The 24,478-nt window shown below is 36.9% G+C and overlaps 1 protein-coding gene across 10 annotated transcripts in view; it reads left to right on the top strand.

Moving 5' to 3' along the window:
• ATF2 (activating transcription factor 2) overlaps positions 1-24,478 on the top strand; it is an 87,758-nt gene that overhangs the window by 17,038 nt on the left and 46,242 nt on the right. For 8 of the 10 annotated variants that reach the window (XR_007478572.1, XM_033423613.2, XM_033423614.2 and 5 more), the window contains 2 exons: positions 916-990; positions 15,358-15,427. Coding sequence is in view for 7 of the 10 variants with exons in the window: in XM_033423614.2 (XP_033279505.2) it covers positions 959-990; positions 15,358-15,427 (102 nt within the window). In the remaining 3 variants the exon portion in view is untranslated. Of the gene's footprint in view, positions 1-915; positions 991-15,357; positions 15,428-24,478 lie in introns of those variants that run through there. The other 2 variants (XM_033423615.2, XM_049712782.1) reach the window with 2 other exon arrangements.

The raw sequence follows: 24,478 nt of genomic DNA, 5'->3' as shown, positions 1-24,478 counted from the left end.
CCCCTCTTCTCACAGGCAACATGATAAAGTTGAATGTGAATGATGAAATGTAACCTTACCAGATAGATAGAAGTTTTGCCTGGGACCAGGAAAAGAACTTTCTTCTTCCTTTCTCCTATATCAGACCATCTCTGACTCTAGGACTCAGAAGTGTAGCTATTTACACATTTCCCCACAGGAATTACCCAATTTTCCTGAGCAGGACATTCTTGACACCACATTTATAAGCAAAATTATGTAAAATAAAAATTTTCTCTGTGTACCATTGGTTTATTTGCATAAGCATATAGTTAACTCTGTTTGCCACTACATGGGGTTTCAGTGAATGTAATGGAGGATTAGCAGAGTTTAAAGATGAGGCACTGACCCTCATAGTTTAAACATAGTTTAAGTATGTTGTACTTGTCCTTAAGCTAATGTCAAATAAGTAAACTATAAAGTTAGGGAAGAGGGAACTTCTTATAAAGATCAACTATCATTACATTATGGGACAAATAGTGATGAATTAGGCTGAGAACCAGACCATCACTGACTACATTTTTTAAAACTTAAAGCTTTCTGAATAGATATTTTGAAATACTAGATCCCATCTTTTCATCAGACGTCAAAAGTCAGGATTTTCACTTTTTTAATTACTGCTCTTCAACCACAGTCCTAAAGGCTAAGTTAAATGTTTCTCTTTTACCCTCTTTATCGTGGAGTTGGATATATTAATACCTATGTTTAAGACATTTATATGGGTGTTCATATTTTAGGAGCAGTGCTCTATTATAAAGATTCTTAATAGTGAGTGGGTTTTTGGATGACAGTAGTGTTACAAAGAGTGTAATTATTTGAGTGTTTTTATTGTTTTACTGTGTTTCAAGAAATGTTTCAAAACTATATTTAACAGTGTGAAACCACTTCATTTTTCAGTATCCTTGCCATGAAAAAGAGGACGTGATAAGTTGTACAACTTATGAAATTCAAGTTACATGTGAATTCTGCCAGGTGTGTATGCAATATTTGGTATTTTGTGCTTTTTTCATATTTTAGATTATAAAAATTCTCATAGGTTATTTCTAAATAAATATTTCAAGTGTTTTTCATAAATAAGAAAATACTTATCTAGTATGTAGTTTAGCTACTACTTCTATAGTATTTTAAAGTTATCAAATAGAGCATCAAAATACACTTAACTATGACAAGCATAAACATATTTTAGGGTTTTGATTTCTCCTAAAATGAGTTCCAAATAATACTAGTCCCATGAGATGTTCTAGTATTGTTCTAGTGAAAAAGGTTCAAATAGAAAATGGATGTGGCAAAAATGCTGTATTCTAGGTGCTCTTCTGGTCATTTCTCTTGAACATATAAAGTCTGAAAAGTCCTGCCCCTAAAAAACAGTATTCTAGCATTTCCCAAATTTGGCCATAATAGTGATTGTCATCTCTGTTCCTGAAGAGAAACTTATTTCCGAAAGGTTAACACACTAGTGTTGAAAAAGAAACAATGTTACAGTATTTTTAGTTGTCAAATATAGTTCATATATGTAATTTCTATGAAGAAAGCAAAAACAAAAACCTACAAGTTAACGGAAGGAATAATTGGAAACTTTAAGTCTATATCAAAAAGTAGGAAAACAATCTTGACTCAAAAATGTCTTTTTGTAGTTGTTTGGTTCAAATCTGGATCCAAGAAAGTCCCCATATTGCATTTTGTTTAGTATGTTTATTAGACCTCTTTTAATCTAAAACAGTTCCCCTCTACCTCCTCTTTTCTTTAGTTCCCCATGACATTTATTTCTTGAAGAAACCAGGTCTTTTGTCCTGTAGAATTTGGCTAATTCCAGCTTGGTGATGTTGTTTGACATGTTTTTCTTTTCTTTTTTTTTTTTTACGTTAGAGGATTCTTTTTAAAATTTATTTTTTTATACAGCAGGTTCTTATTAGTTATCTGTTTTATACATATTAGTGTATACATGTCAATCCCAGTCTCCCAATTCATCCCATCCCCACCCCCACTTTCCCCCCTTGGTGTCCATACATTTGTTCTCTACATCTGTGTCTCTATTTTGCCTTGCAAACCGGTTCATCTGTACCATTTTTTCTGGATTCCACATATAATATGCATTAATATACGATATTTGTTTTTCTCTTTCTGATTTACTTCACTCTGTATGACAGTCTCTAGGTCTGTCCACATCTCTACAAATGACCCAATTTTGTTAATTTTTATGGCTAAGTAATACTCCATTGTATATATGTACCACAACTTCTTTATCCATTCGTCTGTCGATGGGCATTTAGGTTGCTTCCATGACCTGGCTGTTGTAAATAGTGCTGCAGTGAACATTGGGGTGCATGTGTCTTTTTTTTTTTTTTTTTGGCGGAACGCGGGCCTCTCACTGCTGTGGCCTCTCCCATTGCGGAGCACAGGTTCCGGACACACAGGCCCAGTGGCCATGGCTCACGGGCCCAGCCGCTCCGCGACATGTGGAATCCTCCCAGACCAGGGCACGAACCCATGTCCCCTGCATCGGCAGGTGAACTCTCAACCACTGCGCCACCAGGGAAGCCCGCATGTGTCTTTCTGAATTGCAGTTTTCTCTGGTTATATGCCCAATAGTGGGATTGCTGGGTCATATGGTAATTCTATTTTGAGTTTTTTAAGGAATCTCCATACTGTTCTCCATAGTGGCTATATCAATTTACATTCCCACCAGCAGTGCAAGAGGGTTCCTTTTCTCCACACCCTCTCCAGCATTTGTTGTTTGTAGATTTCCTGATGATGCCTATTCTAACTGGTGTAAGTGATACCTCATTGTAGTTTTGATTTGCATTTCTCTAATAATTAGTAATGTTGAGCAGCTTTTCATGTGCCTCTTGGCTATCTGTATGACTTCTTTGGAGAGATGTCTGTTTAGGTCTTCTGCCCATTTTTTGATTGGGCTGTTTGTTTTTTTAATATTGAGCTGCATGAGCTGTTTATATATTTTGGAGATTAATCCTTTATCCATTGATTCATTTGCAAATATTTTTCCCATTCTGAGGATTGTCTTTTTGTTTCGTTTATAGTTTCCTTTGCTGTGCAAAAGCTTTTAAGTTTCATTAGGTCCCATTTGTTTATTTTTGTTTTTATTTCCATTACTCTAGGAGGTGGGTCATAAAAGATCTTGCTGTCATTTATGTCAAAGAGCATTCTTCCTATGTTTTCCTCTAAGAGTTTTATAGTGTCCGGTCTTACATTTAGGTCTTGAATCCATTTTGAGTTTATTTTGGTGTATGGTGTTAGGGAGTGTTCTAATTTCATTCTTTTACATGTAGCTGTCCAGTTTTCCAAGCACCACTTGTTGAAGAGACTGTCTTTTCTCTATTGTATATCCTTACCTCCTTTGTTGTAGATTAGTTGATCATAGGTGCGTGGGTTTATCTCTGAGCTTTCTATCCTGTTCCGTTGATGTATATTTCTGTTTTTGTGCCAGTACCATATTGTCTTCATTACTGTAGCTTTGTGGTATAGTCTGAAGTCAGGGAGTCTGATTCCTCCAGCTCTGTTTTTTTCCCTCAAGTCTGCTTTGGCTATTCGGGGTCTTTTCTGTCTGCACAGAAATATTAAGATTTTTTGTTCTAATTCTGTAAAAAAAAAAAATGCCACTGGTAATTTGATAGGGATTGCACTGAATCTGTAGATTGCTTTGGGTAGTATAGTCATTTTCACAATGTTGATTCTTCCAATCCAAGAACATGGTATATCTCTCCATCTGTTGCTATCATCTTTAATTTCTTTCATCAGTGTCTTATAATTTTCTGCATACAGGTCTTTTGTCTCCCTAGGTAGGTTTATTCCTAGATATTTTATTCTGTTTGTTGCAATGGTAAATGGGAGTGTTTCCTTAATGTCTCTTTCAGATTTTTCATCATTAGTGTATAGGAATGCAAGAGATTTCTGTGCATTAATTTTGTATCTTGCTACTTTACCTGATTCATTCATTAGCTCTAGGAGTTTTCTGGTGGCATCTTTAGGATTCTCTATGTATAGTATCATGTCATCTGCAAACAGTGACAGTTTTACTTCTTCTTTTCCAATTTATATTCCTTTTATTTCTTTTTCTTCTCTGATTGCCGTGGCTAGGAATTCCAAATTTATGTTGAATAATAGTGGCGAGAGTGGACATTGTTGTCTTCTTCCTGACCTTAGAGGAAATGCTTTCAGTTTTTCACCATTGAGAATGATGTTTGCGCTGGGTTTGTTGTATATGGCCTTTATTATGTTGAGGTAGGTTCCCTCTATGCCCACTTTCTGGAGAATTTTTATCATAAATGGGTGTTGAATTTTGTCAAAAGCTTTTTCTGCATCTATTGAGATGATCATATGGTTTTTATTCTTCAATTTGTTAATATGGTATATCACACATATTAATTGATTTGCATTATACTGAAGAATCCTTGCATCCCTGGGATAAATCCCACTTGATCTTGGTGTATGATCCTTTTAATGTGTTGTTGGATTCTGTTTCCTAGTATCTTATTGAGGATTTTTGCATCTATATTCATCGGTGATATTGGTCTGTAATTTTCTTTTTTTGTAGTATCTCTGTCTGGTTTTGGTATCAGGGTGATGGTGGCCTCTTAGAATGAGTTGAGAGTGTTCCTTTCTCTGCAAGTTTTTGGAAGAGTTTGAGAAGGATGAGTGTTAGCTCTTCTCTAAACATTTGATAGAATTCACCTGTGAAGCCGTCTGGTCCTGGACTTTTGTTTGTTGGAAGATTTTTAATCACAGTTTCAATTTTATTACTTGTGATTAGTCTGTTCATATTTTGTTTCTTCCTGGTTCAGTCTGGGGAGGTTATACCTTTCTAAGAATTTGTCCATTTCTTCCAGGTTGTCCATTTTATTGGCATAGAGTTGCTTGTAGTAGTCTCTTATGATGCTTTGTATTTCTGCAGTGTCCATTGTAACTTCTCCTCTTTCATTTCTAATTTTATTGATTTGAGTCCTCTACCTCTTTTTCTTCATGCGTCTGGCTAAAGGTTTATCAATTTTGTTTATCTTCTCAAAGAACCAGCTTTTAGTTTCATTGATTTTTGCTATTTTTTCTTTGTTTCTATTTCATTTATTTCTGATCTGATCTTTATGATTTCCTTCCTTCTGCTAACTTTGGGGTGTTTTTGTTCTTTCTGTAGTTCCTTTAGGTGTAAGGTTAGAGTGTTTATTTGAGATTTTTCTTGTTTCTTGAGGTAGGCTTGTATAGCTATAAACTTCCCTCTTAGAACTGCTTTTGCTGCATCCCATAGGTGTTGGATCATCGTGTTTTCATTGTCATTTGTCTCTAGGTATTTTTTGATTTCCTCTTTGATTTCTTCAGTGATCTCTTGGTTATTTAGTAATGTATTGTTTAGCCTCCATGTGTTTGTGTTTTTTGCATTTTTTTTTTTTCCCTGTAACTGATTTCTAATTTCATAGCATTGTGGTCGGAAAAGATGCTTGATATGATTTCAGTTTTCTTAAATTTACTGAGTCTTGATTTGTGACCCAAGGTGTGATCTATCCTGGAGAATGTTCCGTGTGCACTTGAGAAGAAAGTGTAATATGCTGTTTTTGGATGGAATGTCCTGTAGATGTCATTTAAATCTATCTGGTCTAAAGAAAAAGCTTGTGTTTCCTTATCAGTTTTCTGTCTGGATGATCTGTCTATTAGTGTAAGTGAAGTGTTAAAGCCCACCCTATTGTGTTACTGTCAATTTCCTCTTTTATAGCTGTTAGCAGTTGCCTTATGTATTGAGGTGCTCCTATGTTGGGTGCATATTTATTTATAATTGTTGTATCTTCTTCTTAGATTGATCCCTTGATCATTATGTAGTGTCCTTCCTTGTCTCTTATAACATTCTTTTTTTTTAAGTCTATTTTATCTGACATGGGTATTGCTATTCCAGCTTTCTTTTGATTTCCATTTGCATGGAATATCTTTTTCCATCCCCTCACTTTCAGACTGTATGTGTCCCTAGGTCTGAAGTGGGTCTCTTGTAGACAGCATGTATATGGGTCTTAATTTTGTATCCATTCAGTGAGCCTGTGTCTTCTGCTTGGGGCATTTAATACATTCACGTTTAAGGTAATTATCGGTATGTATGTTCCTATTACCATTTTCTTAATTGTTATGGGGTTTTTTCCTAGGCCCTTTTCTTTTGTGTTTCCCTCTTAGAGAAGTTCCTTTAACATTTGTTGTGGAGCTGGTTTGGTGGTGCTGAATTCTCTTAGCTTTTGCTTGTCTGTAAAGCTTTTGATTTCTCCGTTGAATCTGAAAGAGATCCTGCCGGGTAGAGTAATCTTGGTTGTAGGTTCTTCCCTTTCATCACTTCAAATATATCTTGCCACTCCCTTTTGCCTTGTAGAGTTTCTGCTGAAAAATCAGCTGTTAAGCTTATGGGAGTTCCCTTGTATGTTATTTGTCATTTTTCCCTTGTTGCTTTCCATAATTTTTCTTTGTCTTTAATTTTTGTCAATTTGATTACTATGTGTCTCAGCATGTTTCTCCTTGGGTTTATCCTGCCTGGACTCTCTGTGCTTCCTGGACTTGGGTGGCTGTTTCCTTTCCCACGTTAGGGAAGTTTTCGACTATAATCTCTTCAGATATTTTCTCGGGTCCTTTCACTCTCTCTTCTCCTTCTGGAACCCCTATAATGTGAATGTTGGTGTGTTTAATGTTGTTCCAGAGATCTCTTAGGCTGTCCTCATTTTATTTCATTCTTTTTTATTTATTCTGTTCCTCAGCAGTGAATTCCACCATTCTGTCTTCCAGGTCACTTATCCGTTCTTCTGCCTCAGTTATTCTGCTATTGATTCCTTCTAGTATAGTTTTTTTTTTTTTTTAAACATCTTAATTGGGGTATAATTGCTTTACAATGGTGTGTTAGTTTCTGCTTTATAACAAAGTGAATCAGTTATACATATACATATGTTCCCATATTTCTTCCCTCTTGCGTCTCCCTCCCTCCCACCCTCCCTATCCCACCCCTCCAGGCTGTCACAAAGCACCGAGCCAATATCCCTGTGCCATGCGGCTGCTTCCCACTAGCTATCTGCCTTACTACGTTTGTTAGTGTGTATATGTCCATGACTCTCTCTCGCCCTGTCACAGCTCACCCTTCCCCCTCCCCATAACCTCAAGTCCGTTCTCTAGTAGGTCTGCGTCTTTATTCCTGCCTTACCCCTAGGTTCTTCATGACATTTTTTTCCCTTAAATTCCATATAAATGTGTTAGCATATGGTATTTGTCTTTTTCTTTCTGACTTCACTCTGTATGACATACTCTAGGTCTATCCACCTCATTACAAATAGCTCAATTTCGTTTCTTTTTATGGCTGAGTAATATTCCATTGTATATATGTGCCACATCTTCTTTATCCATTCATCCGATGACGGGCACTTAGGTTGTTTCCATCTCCGGGCTATTGTAAATAGAGCTGCAATGAACATTTTGGTACATGACTCTTTTTGAATTTTGGTTTTCTCAGGGTATATGCCCAGTAGTGGGATTGCTGGGTCATATGGTAGTTCTATTTGTAGTTTTTTAAGGAACCTCCATACTGTTCTCCATAGTGGCTGAACCAATTCACATTCCCACCAGCAGTGCAAGAGTGTTCCCTTTTCTCCACACCCTCTCCAGCATTTACTGTTTCTAGATTTTTTTGATGATGGCCATTCTGACTGGTGTGAGATGATATCTCATTGTAGTTTTGATTTGCATTTCTCTAATGATTAATGATGTTGAGCATTCTTTCATGTGTTTGTTGGCAGTCTGTATATCTTCTTTGGAGAAATGTCTGTTTAGGTCTTCTGCCCATTTGTGGATTGGGTTGTTTGTTTTTTTGTTATTGAGCTGCATGAGCTGCTTGTAAATTTTGGAGATTAATCCTTTGTCGGTTGCTTCATTTGCAAATATTTTCTCCCATTCTGAGTGTTGTCTTTTGGTCTTGTTTATGGTTTCCTTTGCTGTGCAAAAGCTTTGAAGTTTCATTAGGTCCCATTTGTTTATTTTTGTTTTTATTTCCATTACTCTAGGAGGTGGGTCAGAAAGGATCTTGCTGTGATTTATGTCATAGAGTGTTCTGCCTATGTTTTCCTCTAAGAGTTTGATAGTTTCTGGCCTTACATTTAGGTCTTTAATCCATTTTGAGCTTATTTTTGTGTATGGTGTTAGGGAGTGATCTAATCTCATACTTTTACATGTACCTGTCCAGTTTTCCCAGCACCACTTATTGAAGAGGCTGTCCTTTCTCCACTGTACATTCCTGCCACCTTTATCAAAGATAAGGTGTCCATATGTGCGTGGGTTTATCTCTGGGCTTTCTATCCTGTTGCATTGATCTATCTTTCTGTTTTTGTGCCAGTACCATACTGTCTTGATTACTGTACCTTTGTAGTATAGTCTGAAGTCAGGGAGCCTGATTCCTCCAGCTCCATTTTTCGTTCTCAAGATTGCTTTGGCTATTCGGGGTCTTTTGTGTTTCCATACAAATTGTGAAATTTTTTGTTCTAGTTCTGTGAAAAATGCCAGTGGTAGTTTGATAGGGATTGCATTGAATCTATAGATTGCTTTGGATAGTAGAGTCATTTTCACAATGTTGATTCTTTCAATCCAAGAACATGGTATATCTCTCCACCTATTTGTATCATCTTTAATTTCTTTCATCAGTGTCTTATAATTTTCTGCATACAGGTCTTTTGTCTCCTTAGGTACGTTTATTCCTAGATATTTTATTCTTTTTGTTGCAGTGGTAAATGGGAGTGTTTTCTTGATTTCACTTTCAGATTTTTCATCATTAGTATATAGGAATGCCAGAGATTTCTGTGCATTAATTTTGTATCCTGCCACTTTACCAAATTCATTGATTAGCTCTAGTAGTTTTCTGGTAGCATCTTTAGGATTCTCTATGTATAGGATCATGTCATCTGCAAACAGTGACAGCTTTACTTCTTCTTTTCCGATTTGGATTCCTTTTATTTCCTTTTCTTCTCTGATTGCTGTGGCTAAAACTTCCAAAACTATGTTGAATAAGAGTGGTGAGAGTGGGCAACCTTGTCTTGTTCCTGATCTTAGTGGAAATGCTTTCAGTTTTTCACCATTGAGCATGATGTTTGCTGTGGGCTTGTCATATATGGCCTTTATTATGTTGAGGAAAGTTCCCTCTATGCCTACTTTCTGCAGGGTTTTTATCATAAATGGGTGTTGAATTTTGTCAAAAGCTCTCTCTGCATCTATTGAGATGATCATATGGTTTTTCTCCTTCAATTTGTTAATATGGTGTATCATGTTGATTGATTTGCATATACTGAAGAATCCTTGCATTCCTGGGATAAACCCCACTTGATCATGGTGTATGATCCTTTTAATGTGCTGTTGGATTCCGTTTGCTAGTATTTTGTTGAGAGTTTTTGCATCTATGTTCATCAGTGATATTGGCCTGTAGTTTTCTTTCTTTGTGACATCCTTGTCTGGTTTTGGTATCAAGGTGATGGTCGCCTCGTAGAAGGAATTTGGGAGTGTTCCTCCCTCTGCTATATTTTGGAAGAGTTTGAGAAGGATAGGTGTTAGCTCTTCTCTAAATGTTTCATAGAATTCGCCTGTGAAGCCATCTGGTCCTGGGCTTTTGTTTGTTGGAAGATTTTTAATCACAGTTTCAATTTCAGTGCTTGTGATTGGTCTGTTCATATTTTCTGTTTCTTCCTGATTCAGTCTTGGCAGGTTGTGCATTTCTAAGAATTTGTCCATTTCATCCAGATTGTCCATTTTATTGGCATAGAGTTGCTTGTAGTAATCTCTCATGAACTTTTGTATTTCTGCCGTGACAGTTTTTACTTCTCCTTTTTCTTTTCTAATTCTATTGATTTGAGTCTTCTCCCTTTTTTCTTGATGAGTCTGGCTAGTGGTTTATCAATTTTGTTTATCTTCTCAAAGAACCAGCTTTTAGTTTTATTGATCTTTGCTATTGTTTCCTTCATTTCTTTTTCATTTATTTCTGATCTGATTTTTATGATTTCTTTCCTTCTGCTAGCTTTGGGGTTTTTTTCTTCTTCTTTCTCTAATTGCTTGAGGTGCAAGGTTAGGTTGTTTATTCGAGATGTTTCCTGCTTCTTAAGGTGGGCTTGTATTGCTATAAACTTCCCCCTTAGAACTGCTTTTGCTGCATCCCATAGGTTTTGGGTCATTGTGTCTCCATTGTCATTTGTTTCTAGGTATTTTTTGATTTCCTCTTTGATTTCTTCAGTGATCACTTCATTATTAAGTAGTGTATTGTTTAGCCTCCATGTGTTTGTATTTTTTACAGATCTTTTCCTGTAATTGATATCTAGTCTCATGGCGTTGTGGTCAGAAAAGATACTTGATACAATTTCAATTTTCTTAAATTTACCAAGGCTTGATTTGTGACCCAAGATACGATCTATCCTGGAGAATGTTCCATGAGCACTTGAGAAAAATGTGTATTCTGTTGTTTTTGGATGGAATGTCCTATAAATAAGTCCATGTTGTTTAATGTATCATTTAAAGCTTGTGTTTCCTTATTTATTTTCATTTTGGATGATCTGTCCGTGGGTGAAAGTGGGGTGTTTAAGTCCCCTACTATGAATGTGTTACTGTCGAGTTCCCCTTTTATGGCTGTTAGTATTTGCCTTATGTATTGAGGTGCTCCTATGTTGGGTGCATAAATATTTACAGTTGTTATATCTTCTTCTTGGATCGATCCCTTGATCATTATGTAGTGTCCTTCTTTGTCTCTTTTAATAGTCCTTATTTTAAAGTCTATTTTGTCTGATATGAGAATTGCTACTCCAGCTTTCTTTTGGTTTCCATTTGCATGGAATATCTTTTTCCATCCCCTTACTTTCAGTCTGTATGTGTCTCTGGGTCTGAAGTGGGTCTCTTGTAGACAGCATATATAAGGGTCTTGTTTTTGTATCCATTCAGCCAATCTGTGTCTTTTGGTGGGAGCATTTAGTCCATTTACATTTAAGGTAATTATCGATATGTGTGTTCCTATTCCCATTTTCTAAATTGTTTTGCGTTCGTTATTGTAGGTCTTTTCCTTCTCTTGTGTTTCTTGTCTAGAGAAGTTCCTTTAGCATTTGTTGTAAAGCTGGTCTGGTGGTGCTGAACTCTCTCAGCTTTTGCTTGTCTGTAAAGGTTTTAATTTCTCCATCAAATCTGAATGAGATCCTTGCTGGGTAGAGTAGTCTTGGCTGCAGGTTTTTCTCCTTCATCACTCTCAGTATGTCCTGCCACTCCCTTCTGGCTTGTAGGGTTTCTGCTGAGAGATCAGCTGTTAACCTTATGGGGATTCCCTTATGTGTTATTTGTTGTTTTTCCCTTGCTGCTTTTAATATGCTTTCTTTGTATTTAATTTTTGACAGTTTGATTAATATGTGTCTTGGCATATTTCTCCTTGTATTTATCCTGTATGGGACTCTCTGTGCTTCCTGGACTTGATTAACTATTTCCTTTCCCACATTAGGGAAGTTTTCAACTATAATCTCTTCAAATATTTTCTCTGTCCCTTTCTTTTTCTCTTCTTCTTCTGGGACCCCTATAATTTGAATGTTGGTGTGTTTAATGTTGTCCAGAGGTCTCTTAGACTGTCCTTAATTCTTTTCATTCTTTTTTCTTTATTCTGCTCTGTGGTAGTTATTTCCACTATTTTATCTTCCAGGTCACTTATCCGTACTTCTGCCTCAGTTATTCTGCTATTGATCCCATCTAGAGTACTTTTAATTTCATTTATTGTGTTGTTCATCGTTGCTTGTTTCATCTTTATTTCTTCTAGGTCCTTGTTAACTGTTTCTTGCATTTTGTCCATTCTGTTTCCAAGATTTTGGATCATCCTTACTATCATTGTTCTGATTTCCTTTTCAGGTAGACTGCCTATTTCCTCTTCATTTGTTAGGTCTGGTGCATTTTTATCTTGCTCCTTTATCTGCTGTGTGTTTTTCTGTCTTCTCATTTTGCTTATCTTACTGTGTTTGGGGTCTCTTTGCAGACTGCAGGTTCGTAGTTCCCGCTGTTTTTGATGTCTGTCTCCAGTGGCTAAGGTTGGTTCAGTGGGTTGTGTAGGCTTCCTGGTGGAGGGGACTGGTGCCTGTGTTGTGGTGGATGAGGCTGGATCTTGTCTCTCTAGTGGGCAGGTTCACATCTGGTGGTGTGTTTTGGGGTGTCTGTGGCCTTATTATGATTTTAGGCAGCCTCTCTGCTAATGGGTGGGGTTGTGTTCCTGTTTTGCTAGTTGTTTGGCATAGGTTGTCCAGCACTGTGGCTTGCTGGTCGTTGAGTGAAGCTGGGTGCTGGTGTTAAGGTGGAGGTCTCTGGGAGATTTTCGCCGTTTGATATTATGTGGAGCTGGGAGGTCTCTTGTTGACCAGTGTCCTGAAGTTGGCTCTCCTATCTCAGAGGCAGAGCCCTGACTCCTGGCTGGAGCACCAAGAGCCTTTCATCCACATGGCTCAGAATAAAAGGGAGAAAAAGTAGAGAGAATTAGTAGAAGTATGAGGAAAGAAAGAAGGAAAGGAGGGAAGGAAGGAAGCAAGGGAGGAAGGAAGAAAGAAAGAAGCAAAGAAGGAAAGAAAGGAGGGAGGGAGGAAGGAAGGAAGGAGGGAAAGAAGGAAAGGCAAGAAGGAAAGAAAGGGAGGGAGGAAGGAAGGAGGGAAAGAAGGAAAAAAGACAGAAAGAAAGAAGATACAGTAAAAATAAAGTATAATAAAGTTATGGAATTAAAAAATTCTTATTTAGAAAAAAAAAAGGGACGGATAGAACCTTAGGACAAATGTTGGAAGCAAACCTATACAGACAAAATCTTACACAGAAGCATACACATACACCCTCACTAAAAGAGGTAAAGGGGGAAAAATCATAAATCTTGCTCTCAGAGACCACCTCCTCAATTTGGGATGATTCGTTGTCTAAAGGAGGGAAGGAAGGAAGGAAAGAAAGAAAGAAAGAACGAAGGTAAGTATAATAACGTTATTAAAATTAATAAGAAAAAAATTTTTTAAAAAACCATGGACGGATAGAACCCTAGGACAAATGGTGGAAGCAAGACTATACAGACAAGATCTCACACAGAAGCATACACATACACATTCACAAAAAGAGGAAAAGGGAAAAAAAATCATAGATCTTGCTCCTAGAGTCTACTTCCTTAATTTGGGATGATTGGTTGTCTATTCAGGTATTCCACAGATGCAGGGTATATCAAGTTGATTGTGGAGCTTTAATCCGCTGCTTCTGAGGCTGCTGGGAGAGATTTCCCTTTCTCTTCTTTGTTCTCACAGCTCACCGGGGCTCAGCTTTGGATTTGGCCCTGCCTCTGCGTGTAGGTCGCAGGAGGGCGTCTGTTTTTTGCTCAGACAGGACGGGGTTAAAGGAGCCGCTGATTCGGGGGCTCTGGCTCACTCAGGCCGGGGGGAGGGAGGGGCACGGAGTGCGGGGCGGGCCTGCGGCGGCAAAGGCCAGCGTGACTTTGCACCAACCTGAGGCCCGCCGTGCGTTCTCCCGGGGAAGTTGTCCCTGGATCCCGGGAACCTGGCAGTGGCGGGCTGCACAGGCTCCGTGGAAGAGGGGTGTGGAGAGTGACCTGTGCTCGCACACAGGCCCCTTGGTGGCGGCAGCAGCAGCCTTAGCGTCTCCCGCCCGTCTCTGGGGTCCGCGCTTTTAGCCGTGGCTCGCGCCCGTCTCTGGGGTCCGCGCTTTTAGCCGCGGCTCGCGCCTGTCTCTGGAGTTCCTTTAAGCAGCGTTCTTAAACCCCTCTCCTCACGCACCAGGAAACGAAGAGGGAAGAAAAAGTCTCTTGCCTCTTCGGCAGGTGCAGACTTTTCCCCGGACTCCCTCCCGGCTAGCCGTGGTGCACTAACCCCTTCAGGCTATGTTCAAGCTGCCAACCCCAGTCCTCTCCCTGCGCTCCGTCCGAAACCGAAACCCGAGCCTCAGAGCCTCAGCTCGAAGCCCCGCCCGCCCCGGCGGGTGAGCAGACAAGCCTCTCGGGCTGGTGAGTGCCGGTCGGCACGGATTCTCTGTGCGGGAATCTCCCCGCTTTGCCCACCGCACCCGTTGCTGTGCAGTCCTCCGCGGCTTCGAAGCTCCCCCCTCCGCCTCCCGCAGTCTCCGCCCGCGAAGGGGCTTCCTAGTGTGTGGAAACTTTTTCTCCTTCACAGCTCCCTCCCACTGGTGCAGGTGCCGTCCCTATTCTTTTGTCTCTGTTTTTTCTTTTGCCCTACCCAGGTACGTGGGGAGTTTCTTGCCTTTTGGGAGGTCTGAGGTCTTCTGCCAGCCTTCAGTAGGTGTTCTGTAGGAGTTGTTCCACGTGTAGATGTATTTCTGGTGTATCTGTGGGGAGGAAGGTGATCTCCGCGTCTTACTCTTCCGCCATCTTCCTCTCATTCCTAGTGTAGTTTTTATTTCAGTTATTGTATTGTTCATCTCTGTTTGTTTGTTCTTTAATTCTTCTAGGTGTTTGTTCTTTAATTCTTCTAGGTCTTTCTTCAATATTTCTTACACCTTCTTCATCTTTGCCTCCATTCTTTTTCCGAGGTCCTGGATCATCTTCACTATCATTATTCTGATTTCTTTTTCTGGGAGGTTGCCTATCTCCACTTCATTTAATTGTTTTTCTGGGTTTTTATCTTGTTCCTTCATCTGGTACATAGTCCTCTGCCTTTTCATTTTGTCTGTCTCTGTGAATGTGGTTTTCGATCCACAGGCTGCAGAATTGTAGTTCTTCTTGCTTCTGCTGTCTCCCCTTTCGACATGTTTTTCTATCTCCTGTATTTCCTGTAGTTGGATCTAGAGAGGCTTGATTAGATTCAGGCTTGACTTTTTTCCCCCAAGAATCCTTTGTGTGCTTTCTAGCATCATATCGGGGGCACATAATGTTTGTCTCACTTTTAGTGATGTTAATTTAAGACTGACCTGTGAGTTCAGATGCTGTCACCCTGACCCAGCCATTATAAAGTTCCCATCACCTTTGTTCCTGATTGTTTTATCAGACACTGATGATAGTTACCTAGTCCATTATTTCATTGGGGTTTAAAGTGGTTATCTTCTCATTATTTCATTTCTCTGCACTTATGCTACTGAACAGGAAAGATTTAGACTGATAGATCAGGGTTCCTAATATTTTTTTCTGTAGTGTAAAATCTGCATGTTACATGTTTCTGTTCGTAATAAGAAAATGGAAGGTGGGGTTAAAATGTCAGTAAAAGTGTTTTACTTCACATTCAGATAGAAGGTGATAAGCTTAGTGAAAATCAAATAATATTACATTTTAAGTTGTTCTTTATTTAAAAATCTATACTGTGAAACATTTAGCCATTTCTTAATGTTTTATTATAGGCAATACAAGGACCTGTGGAATATGAGTGATGACAAACCCTTTCTATGTACTGCCCCTGGATGTGGCCAGGTAATATATAAATTGTTTTGTATATTCATATTTAGTAAAACACTTATGACAATATATGTTGTCATTAAAAGGATTCTTTTACAATGTTTTGTACAATTTTGGAGTTAGAATGAAAATAACCCAGAAAAATTGGGGGAAGAAATTAATTTTCCTCAATAGCACATCTGAGTTTTAAAGAATACAATCTAATTTGGAAAAAAAAAAATTAAGTCTTGTAAGGGAAAGATGGAAAACCTGGAGAAAATCCAAGATTTAAAAGTATATTCATTTGACCATTATTGGTTGAAAATCATTGTGAACTGCCTAATTGGAAATCAGATATACATTATCTTTTATGAAAATTAGTTTACTTGCTGAACTCTTATGAAAAAAACTAATGTTTACCTCTGAGCATATCACTAATAATATATTAATGTTCTTAAGTATAACATCTTTAATATAGAGCATGTGTGGAAGCATTTTTAGAAAATAATATTTTAGTGTTGTTACAGAAAATAATATTTCAGTGTTTTTTAATAGGCCGTTAAATTATTAATCTGTTACTGTTATAATAATCTTAAAATAGCTATAGACACTAAGGAATGAAAGAATAAATTTAATGTGTAGTAAAATTACAGAGTACTTAAATATACAAACTCTAAATCATAAATAAGTATTAAAGTGTTTCTTTGGTTCTCATTGTTTTCTTTAGCTGATATTTTAAATGGAGGTATAATTTATATACAATAAACTGCACATACTCATAGTGTACAGTTTGATACATTTTAACATATGTATGTATCCATAAAACCATCACCACAATTAAGATAGTGAACATATTCATCATCCCCAAAAGTTTCCTCATGCTTATTTGTTATACCTCCCTCCCATCCCTGTCAACCATTGATCTGCCTTCTGTCACTATATGTTAGTTTGTATTTTCCAGAATTTTATATAAGTGGAATCATACAGTATGTACTTTTGACTGGATTCTTTCCTTCCACATAATTAATTTACAATTTCTGCATGCTATGTGATTAGTAGTTAATTCCTTTTCATTGAGGAGCAGTATTTCCTTATTTCACCATTAGTTTATTTATTCACTTGTTTATGGATATTTGTCTTATTTCCAGTTTTTAGTTGTTACAGATAAAGCTGTTGTGAATATTTATGTATAAGTCTTTGAATGAATGCATGCTTTCTTTTCTCTTGGGTGAGTACCTAGGAGAGTAGTGGTGGGATCATATGTAATATATAATAGGAAATTGCCAAACTGCTTTCTAAAACAGAGGTGTCACTTTGCATTTCCACCAACAGTCTATGAGAGGTCCTGTTGTATCATATCTTTGCCAACATTTGGTGTCAATCTTTTAATTTTAGCCATTTTCATTGTGTGTATACTGATATATAAAGTGTTACTTTGCATTTCTTTGTTGACTGATGAAAAAATGAGCACTTTTTCATGTGCTTATTGGCTATTCGTATACTTTATTTTTTGTGAAATATCTTTTCAAATCTTCTACTTGTTTTTAAAAATTAGGTTGCCTGTCTTTTAATTATTGAGTTGTATGAGCTCTTTAAATATCCTAGGTACCAGTCTGTCATCAAATATTTCTCCAGGTCTGTGGTTTCCAACTTGATTTTCATAATAGTATCTTTTGATGAACAGATGTTTCTAATTTTAATGAAGTCTAATGTATTAATTTTTTCTCTTCTTTGGTTGTTGGTTTTTGTGACTTATCTAAGAAACTTTTGTTTAACCTTAAGTCACAAAGATATTCTCCATTGCTTTCCTCTGAAAGCTTGGTTTTTCATTTCGGTCTCTTTTGTATCTTGAATTAATTTTTGTGTATAGCGTGAGGTAGGAATTGAAGCTCGCTTTTTTTTCCATATGGTTTCTCAGATATTCCAGTGTCGTTTGTTGAAAAGATTTTCCTTTCTCCATTAAATTGCTTCATCCCCTTTATTGAAAATCAAATGATTTGTGTAAGTGTGGATCTATTTCTTAGCTCTCTATTCTGTTCCTTTCATCAGTCTGTCAACTTTTATGCCAGTACCATACTGTCTTGATTGCTTTAGCTTTACAGTAAGCCTTCCAGTCAGGTAGAGTAAGTTCTCCAATTTAGTTTTTTTTCAGGATTGTTTTGGATAGTCTTTTAATTTTAATCATTCTGGTGAGGGTATAGTGGTATCTAAAGATTTTAATTTACATGGTGTCCATGATGTTGAGCAGGGTAAAGGTAGGAGTTACCAGGGTTGGTGATATTTTAGATAGGTTGGTCAGGGAATGCCTCTGTAATAAGGTGACATTTGAATAAAGATGTGGGAGCAAACCCTGCACATACCTGGGGGAAGAGTTTTCCAGACTGAAGGAACAGCAAATATAAAGTCTTGTAGGGAAGAAATGGATTTGGTGTGTTTAAAAACAGAAAGATGACTGTTGCAGCTGGAGCATATAGTGATTAATGAGGATAAGGGTAGGAGATGATGTCAGAAAGGTAGGGGAATAAAAAGAGTCCATAACCTGTAGGGCTTTTGTTGACTGTGATAAGGTATTTGGATTTTATTCAGAGAGCAAGGAAAAGCCATTGCTGAGCTAATAGTGAAAGTAGAGACTGGCAGCAGTCAGAGAGATAGTGGTGGCTTTGACTAGGTGAATAATGGACAAATAGAGAAATAGACTGATTTGACATATATTTTGGAGACATATTTTGTATACATTTTTCTATCAATTCAGGAAAGCTAAAAATTGCAATTTCTAAAATCCTTTTCAGCTAGAATTCTGGGTATGATTTTAGGTTCCACCAACCAGATTTACTCATTCTGGTAAATTACATTTACTCCTTGGATTTGGGACCAAGTTGAATGGAAAGGTGGTATTACTCAAGTCCTCCATTTTGCTGGAATGGATTGGACAGACACAGTATGAATCTTTAATCCCTGGATTACAGCTAATACAATATGTTTCTAGAGCCAGCCTTTGGACCATGACCAGTTTTGCTGTGTTGTTCTAGGAATCATTCGTGGAAACTCAGTCTCAAACTAGTCCCTAATTCCTTGTCCTATCCTTTTCTGCGTAAAATAGTTGGAATTGTTATTTTGTGATTGAGTCTTTAGTAACATACATGCCATTTTAAATAAAAAGAATTACATTTAAATTCACTTAAGAGAGCTTCCAAATGAAGCCAACAAAAGATCAGGGGGGATTTGACTTCAGGATGAATCCAAGAAGTCGAATTAGTACCATCCAACCTTCCCCGTTTTTGGTGCCTCTGCGCCAAAACTATCCCTTCCATTTTCTGCCTCCACCCCAACTCCCAAGGCCAGGCTGTCGTTTCTCCCTATCTGGGAGATAGAACCAGTGAAAGAATGACTCAGTAAAATTAGGAGAAAAAGGCAAATGGAAATGAGATAGTCTTTAGGTCAAGAAGATATTTTAAAATTGCTGAGAAAAATTACACAATCTGTTCAAGCATATCCAGACTGTTTCTAGACACTATTAATGGTTTGCTTCCTTAGCTGATGGGGTGAGGCAAATGGAACATTACACAGTACATCCCCGGGGTAAAGTAAGAGTTTATTCACCTCAACACCAGATCCAGAAAGTCTGGGAACTTTTTAATATTCATTGTTTAAGTTCTCGCAGCAGACTGCCTTGCACATGCCCAGTCCGTGTCCATGGCACAAATGGCCAAGAGACTGAGAGGTAGACTACCTCTTAGCCAGCCAAGAAGAGACCCTTCGTAGGGCTAAGGTCTTCTATGAACATAACAAGGGTGTTCCAGCACTTTATCAGGCCCCAAAGTCACCCATTGTTCTTCCTCATAATATATATCAGCAACATTTCCATCTAATGATCCTGCCTATAAATCAATCTATGCTTATTTTGACATTTTCTACCATAAGAATGTTTATACTTTTGGCAAAGCAGCAACCATTTTACTTCAGTGATATTAAAAGTACTCTTGCACTCTTATTCATTGCTGGTAAAAGTGCAAGATGGCACACCCCCTAGAGGGAGTTTGACAATATCTAGCAAAATTACACATGCATTTACCCTTTGACCCAACAATCCTACTTCTGGGACTCTATCCCAAAGGTGCACTGTCAAAACTATGAAAAGACATATGCCCAAGGTTATTAGATATATGTTCAATATATTTTGTTACCTGTCAGTCTCTGGACAGTAGTATTCCAGGAGAATAGAAGCAAAAGCTATAAAGCTTCTTGAAGCTTCAGTTTAGAAGTGACAGGTCATCACTTCTGCAGCATTCTGTTGATCAGTGCAAGTCACCAGACCAGCCCAGACTCAAGGGGTGGGGAAATAGATACCCTCCTCCGGATGGGAGAACCAGCCTTACCACATTGCAAAGGAAGGAGGGTACATATCATAATGGAAGGAATTTGTGGCCATATTTTACAATCTAGCACAGACAAATACTGAAATACTTAACAGGTAAAATAATTTCTGGGGATGGCCTCAAAAAAATCCATTGGGTGAATGGTGAGTAGAGATGAAATGAGATGGATCATAGGTTGATAATTGCTAAAGCTGGGTGAATGTGCAAAGGGGTTTATTACACTATTTCTTTTTAATTTACTAAAATGCAACAGAAGAAAAAGAAACCTATTGCTGAATGTAAGAACATATGTATGTATGTGCATCAGAGATTGTTTAAAAGACCTAATATTTTTTAAAAATATGAAAAACATTAAGAAGTTAGAATTGTTTTTTAGACTCCCTGTTATGAAAGGAGTTAACATTCATTTTTCCTCCTACTTCTTTCCTCTCCCTTGATGTCTGATAATAATTTTTCCATTGTCAGGGTTTGTAATACATTTTGTCTGATAATCTATAATCCCCATATTTCTTTAGTTTTACTTCTGTATTTAAATAGTATAGATAGAGAGGAAGGGTGAGAGCTAAGCTTTAAGGCACTCCAGTGTTCAGAAGTCAGAAAGAGGGGGAGGATGTAGCAGAGGAGACTGAGAAGCAAGCAGACAATGAAGAAAATTGTGTTCTGGAAGTCAAGTAGAAAAAGTATTTCAAAGTGTGGGGGAACAATGTAGTCATATAGTTGGTAGGGTAAGGTGAGAATTCAGTATTTATTATCGGATTTAGAAAAATGGGGATTATTAGACACCTTGCTAAGAGTAGCTTCAGTGAAGCAGCAGTGACAACAGTGAGATTGGAGTTAGCCTGACAAGTAAATGTGGAGAACCAGAAGTGGAGACATCATAAGATACCTTTTTCTTGGAATTTAGCTTAAAGGGAACAGTAAAATAACTGCTGGAGGAGAATTGAAGATGGAGTTTTTTTGTTTGTTTTGAATTTTAAGGTGGGACTATCACAGCATATTTGACACTGCAGAGAGAGGGACTATTGCAGGAATGGGGTCCTTAAGAGAGGATGGGATCCGGTGTTCAAGTGAAGGAACTGGCCTTAGAAAGGACCATAGACAATTTATCCATAGTAACTGAAAGTGAAAAGGCGGGAAGAGGTGTGGAAGGTTTGAATAGAGAAAAGGAAGCATATCAAAACTTAGACATACAAACATTTCTTCGATATGGTCACCATAAAAAACTACATTTCTTTTCATTCCATTACACAAAAGAAATCACCTTTAGAAGCTATGGCACATTGTTTTAAAGAGACTTGTATTACTTAGGATGCTGGCTGAAACAAAGACTCAACCTTAATAGATTGCACAGTTTGTTCTTTATGTAATAACTGGGAAGTAGGAGTCCCAGGGCTGGCTGATTCTATAACCCTCAACATACTACTTCCATTTTTAGCTCCATGATGGCTGTTCCAGCTCCTCACTCAAGTCCATATTCCAGCAATAAGAGAGGGAGAAGGGGAAGCAAAACACAGCATGTATACACCCATCATTTTAGGAGCATTAACTGGAAGTAATGCATATAATTTTCACTCATTCTTTTGGTCCCAGCCCAATCATATGCCCACCTTACTGCAAAGAAAGCTAGAAAATGTGGTCTTTGTCCTGGGCAGCCAAGTGCTCACCTAAAATTCAGAAGTTCTTTTATTGAAGGAAAAAGGGTAATACATATTGAGGGACAGCTGGCGGTCCTTGTCATAGTTTTCAGAGATGATTTTGAATTTGGTAACCTAACAAAAAGTCATTTGGAGTCTGAGTCTGGTTAAGCTGGGTAATACTGAAATTACCAAAGTCTTGAGTTTAGTTAATAGTAATATATCAATGTTGGTTTCTTAGTTTTGATAAACGTACCACAGTAATGTAAGATGAGAACATTGGGGAAACAAACTGAGTAATGAGTGTGTGAGAACTCTCTGTACTATTATTACAACTTTTCTGTAAACTTAAAGGTTTTCCAAAATAAAAAGTTTATTCAAAACAATAACAACAAAAAGCTCTACCTGAGAAACACAAAAAAGTTGCTTATGAACCACAGAATAGAGCTTTCAGATATTTATCAAGTGTATATATACCATGTCTATTTATTTGTGCTCCAGCTTGTTTCAAAAAGGATTTGAGGAATTAAAGTTTCATATAATAGTTGTCATAGTAATAAAAACAGTTATAACAGTAGTAACATTTTTTAACTTAGCCAGTCACTGTGCTAAGAAGCTTATGTGGGATATGTCACTTAATCCTGCAAAAGCCCTATAAAATAGGTGCTACTGGCCTCATTTTATAAGTGAGCAGTTGAACTTAAATATACTACTGAATGTCTCTCAGTCACAGAGCCTGAAAATATTGAAGATAAGTTTGAACCCAAGCCTGCTCTTGTGTTAACATTTATAGCGAAACATCCCTAAATAGAATGTTCAGGCTTCAAGGTATATTTGAATACAGGTCTTTGTATATGTTTTTTTTTCAATTAACATTAAAGGTTTTTATTTTCTCATAATTACAAAAGCATCACTGAAAATGTTGACAAAAGGAAAAAATAAAATCCAGAGAGGACTTCTGTTAACATTTGGTGTATTTCCTATATCCTTCCCCCCTTTTATTTATTCAAACAAAATTGGGATCATACTGCACATATAGTTTTGTATTCTATTTGTATGCAGATGACACTATATGTATTATGGGCATTTTGTGTGTTAATTGAAAACATGGGTTTGAGTTCCTGTGTAGTATTCTGTTGCCAGAATGTGTCCCATAATCTATTTACCCATTCCTCTTTTATGACCTAAAAATTAATTATTATGGCCTTAAAAAATCACAACATTGTGATGAGTATTCTTCTGTATTACCCTTTATATGCATCTCTAATTAATTCCTCAAAATACATTTTTAGAAATCAAATTATTGGGTGAAAATGTATACACATTTTTAAGGTTCTTCATACATTTTGCATATTGTTTTTAAAAGCTAAAACAATTTATTTTCACTAGTAATTTATCTAAGCACCGTTCTCATCATGAACACTCCAATCCCAGGTATTATTAACTATTTTTTGGCTTATATTTGTTCCCTAAGATACTTAAAATAGTCTAATCTCTATGTTATAATAATACCTTGTAACTGTTACTGGCCAAAATGATAATCCGGCTAAGGTCAGCATCATCCATTTGTTAAATCTTGCTTAGAACAGAAATGGTATAATCTCTCTCTAGATTCAAATAGTATTTCCTAGGAAATCAGAAGTTCTAATAAGAATTGATTTTAGAAACACCAATTTATTGGTGGTATTACAAATTATTTTTTGTCACTAGTAGGTGATAACATTATTCCAAATTTGAATTTCACCTTTAAAAAACTTAATGGACTTAAATTTTCAAATAGGTTTTTAAAATTTTTAATACATTTTGTTGATAATATCATTTCAGAGATACTTATAGAATTCAATGCAGAGGATTTTAACTTTTGACTCTTTATATTACAATTTTTTTCATATGCTCGCTCACTATTAGGTATTTCACAAAGAGTCCTGTTCATTTCATTTGTTTTAACATGGTGTTCCATTGAATTCAGTAAAAGAGACAAAGTTGAGATAATTTAGTGAAAGATTCATTTAACATTGAAACTCATATTTTATTGATAGTATCTTTGCTTTTGGTGATACTCTTATTGAAAATTCTTTCTTTGGTAGAATGTTAATACATTATAAGCTGTTTTACAAAGGAGATAATCATTTTATTTAACCTAAAGTTTCAGTGAAGGTGTGAGAGTGGGAGTGTGTATGTGTGTGTGTTTGATTAGTAACTTCCTGATGTTGAATAAAATAATTCAGCTAGTTAAAGAAGTAGTAAAATGGGCTATTGGCCTGATGGCTTTATAACTTAGTGCCTATTTAATCTATTTTAAATAGGAATAATAATCTATATCATAGATATGAATGCATGTATTAAATGTAGAATGACTGATTTCTTAGGAAGTTAATTCTGGTAAGAGTGTTCAAGCCTTGGAAACACAGATTTCTCAGATACCAGAGCTTAAATTAATTTATTATGGAAGCAACTATTTCACCTCCCTCCTACCTGTCAGGTTACCCATCCTTTTTAACCTTTTAAGAGAGATGGTTGGCCTATCCTACCTTTCTTGACTGCCTTTCCCATTGTTTATTCAGCTGTATGCTCAAAGTCTTCTTGTTTAACAAAACACTACACATCAATAACATTTTGCATTGGAGTTGTGCTCTCAATTGCCTGGAAGAAAGAAATTGTATGAATTCAATGTGTTATCACTAGCAGTATCATTATAATTTTTCTACGAAGCTTATTTTTAGAATAAAATTCTTAATTTGTCTGGGAAAGCAGTTCAAAGAGATTCTGCAAAAATGTTAGCTTGTAATAGCTACTTTATGTGTTTGTTGAAGAAAGAATGCGTTTTACAATATATATGTTCCTGGTGACTGCCTTTTGACACTGTCTTTTTAAGTTTCTTGTTAGAGATAAATAAGTTTTCTCAGATGATAGCCAAGGTTAAACTCACCTGTATCAAGTGTCAATTTCAGTGTATTTTACCCGTGTATATAAATAATATCATTATATGATCAACAATTCCTTTATAAATAGCATTCAGGTAAATTTGATCTGTACATTCTCCATGAGACTTTGTAAATTCATATTCGCCGCATTTC

Source organism: Orcinus orca, chromosome 7, assembly GCF_937001465.1.
Source record: "Orcinus orca chromosome 7, mOrcOrc1.1, whole genome shotgun sequence".
NCBI lineage: Eukaryota > Metazoa > Chordata > Mammalia > Artiodactyla > Delphinidae > Orcinus > Orcinus orca.
The sequence above is the reverse complement of the archived record's forward strand: the minus strand, read 5'-3'. Positions and strand labels throughout refer to the sequence as shown.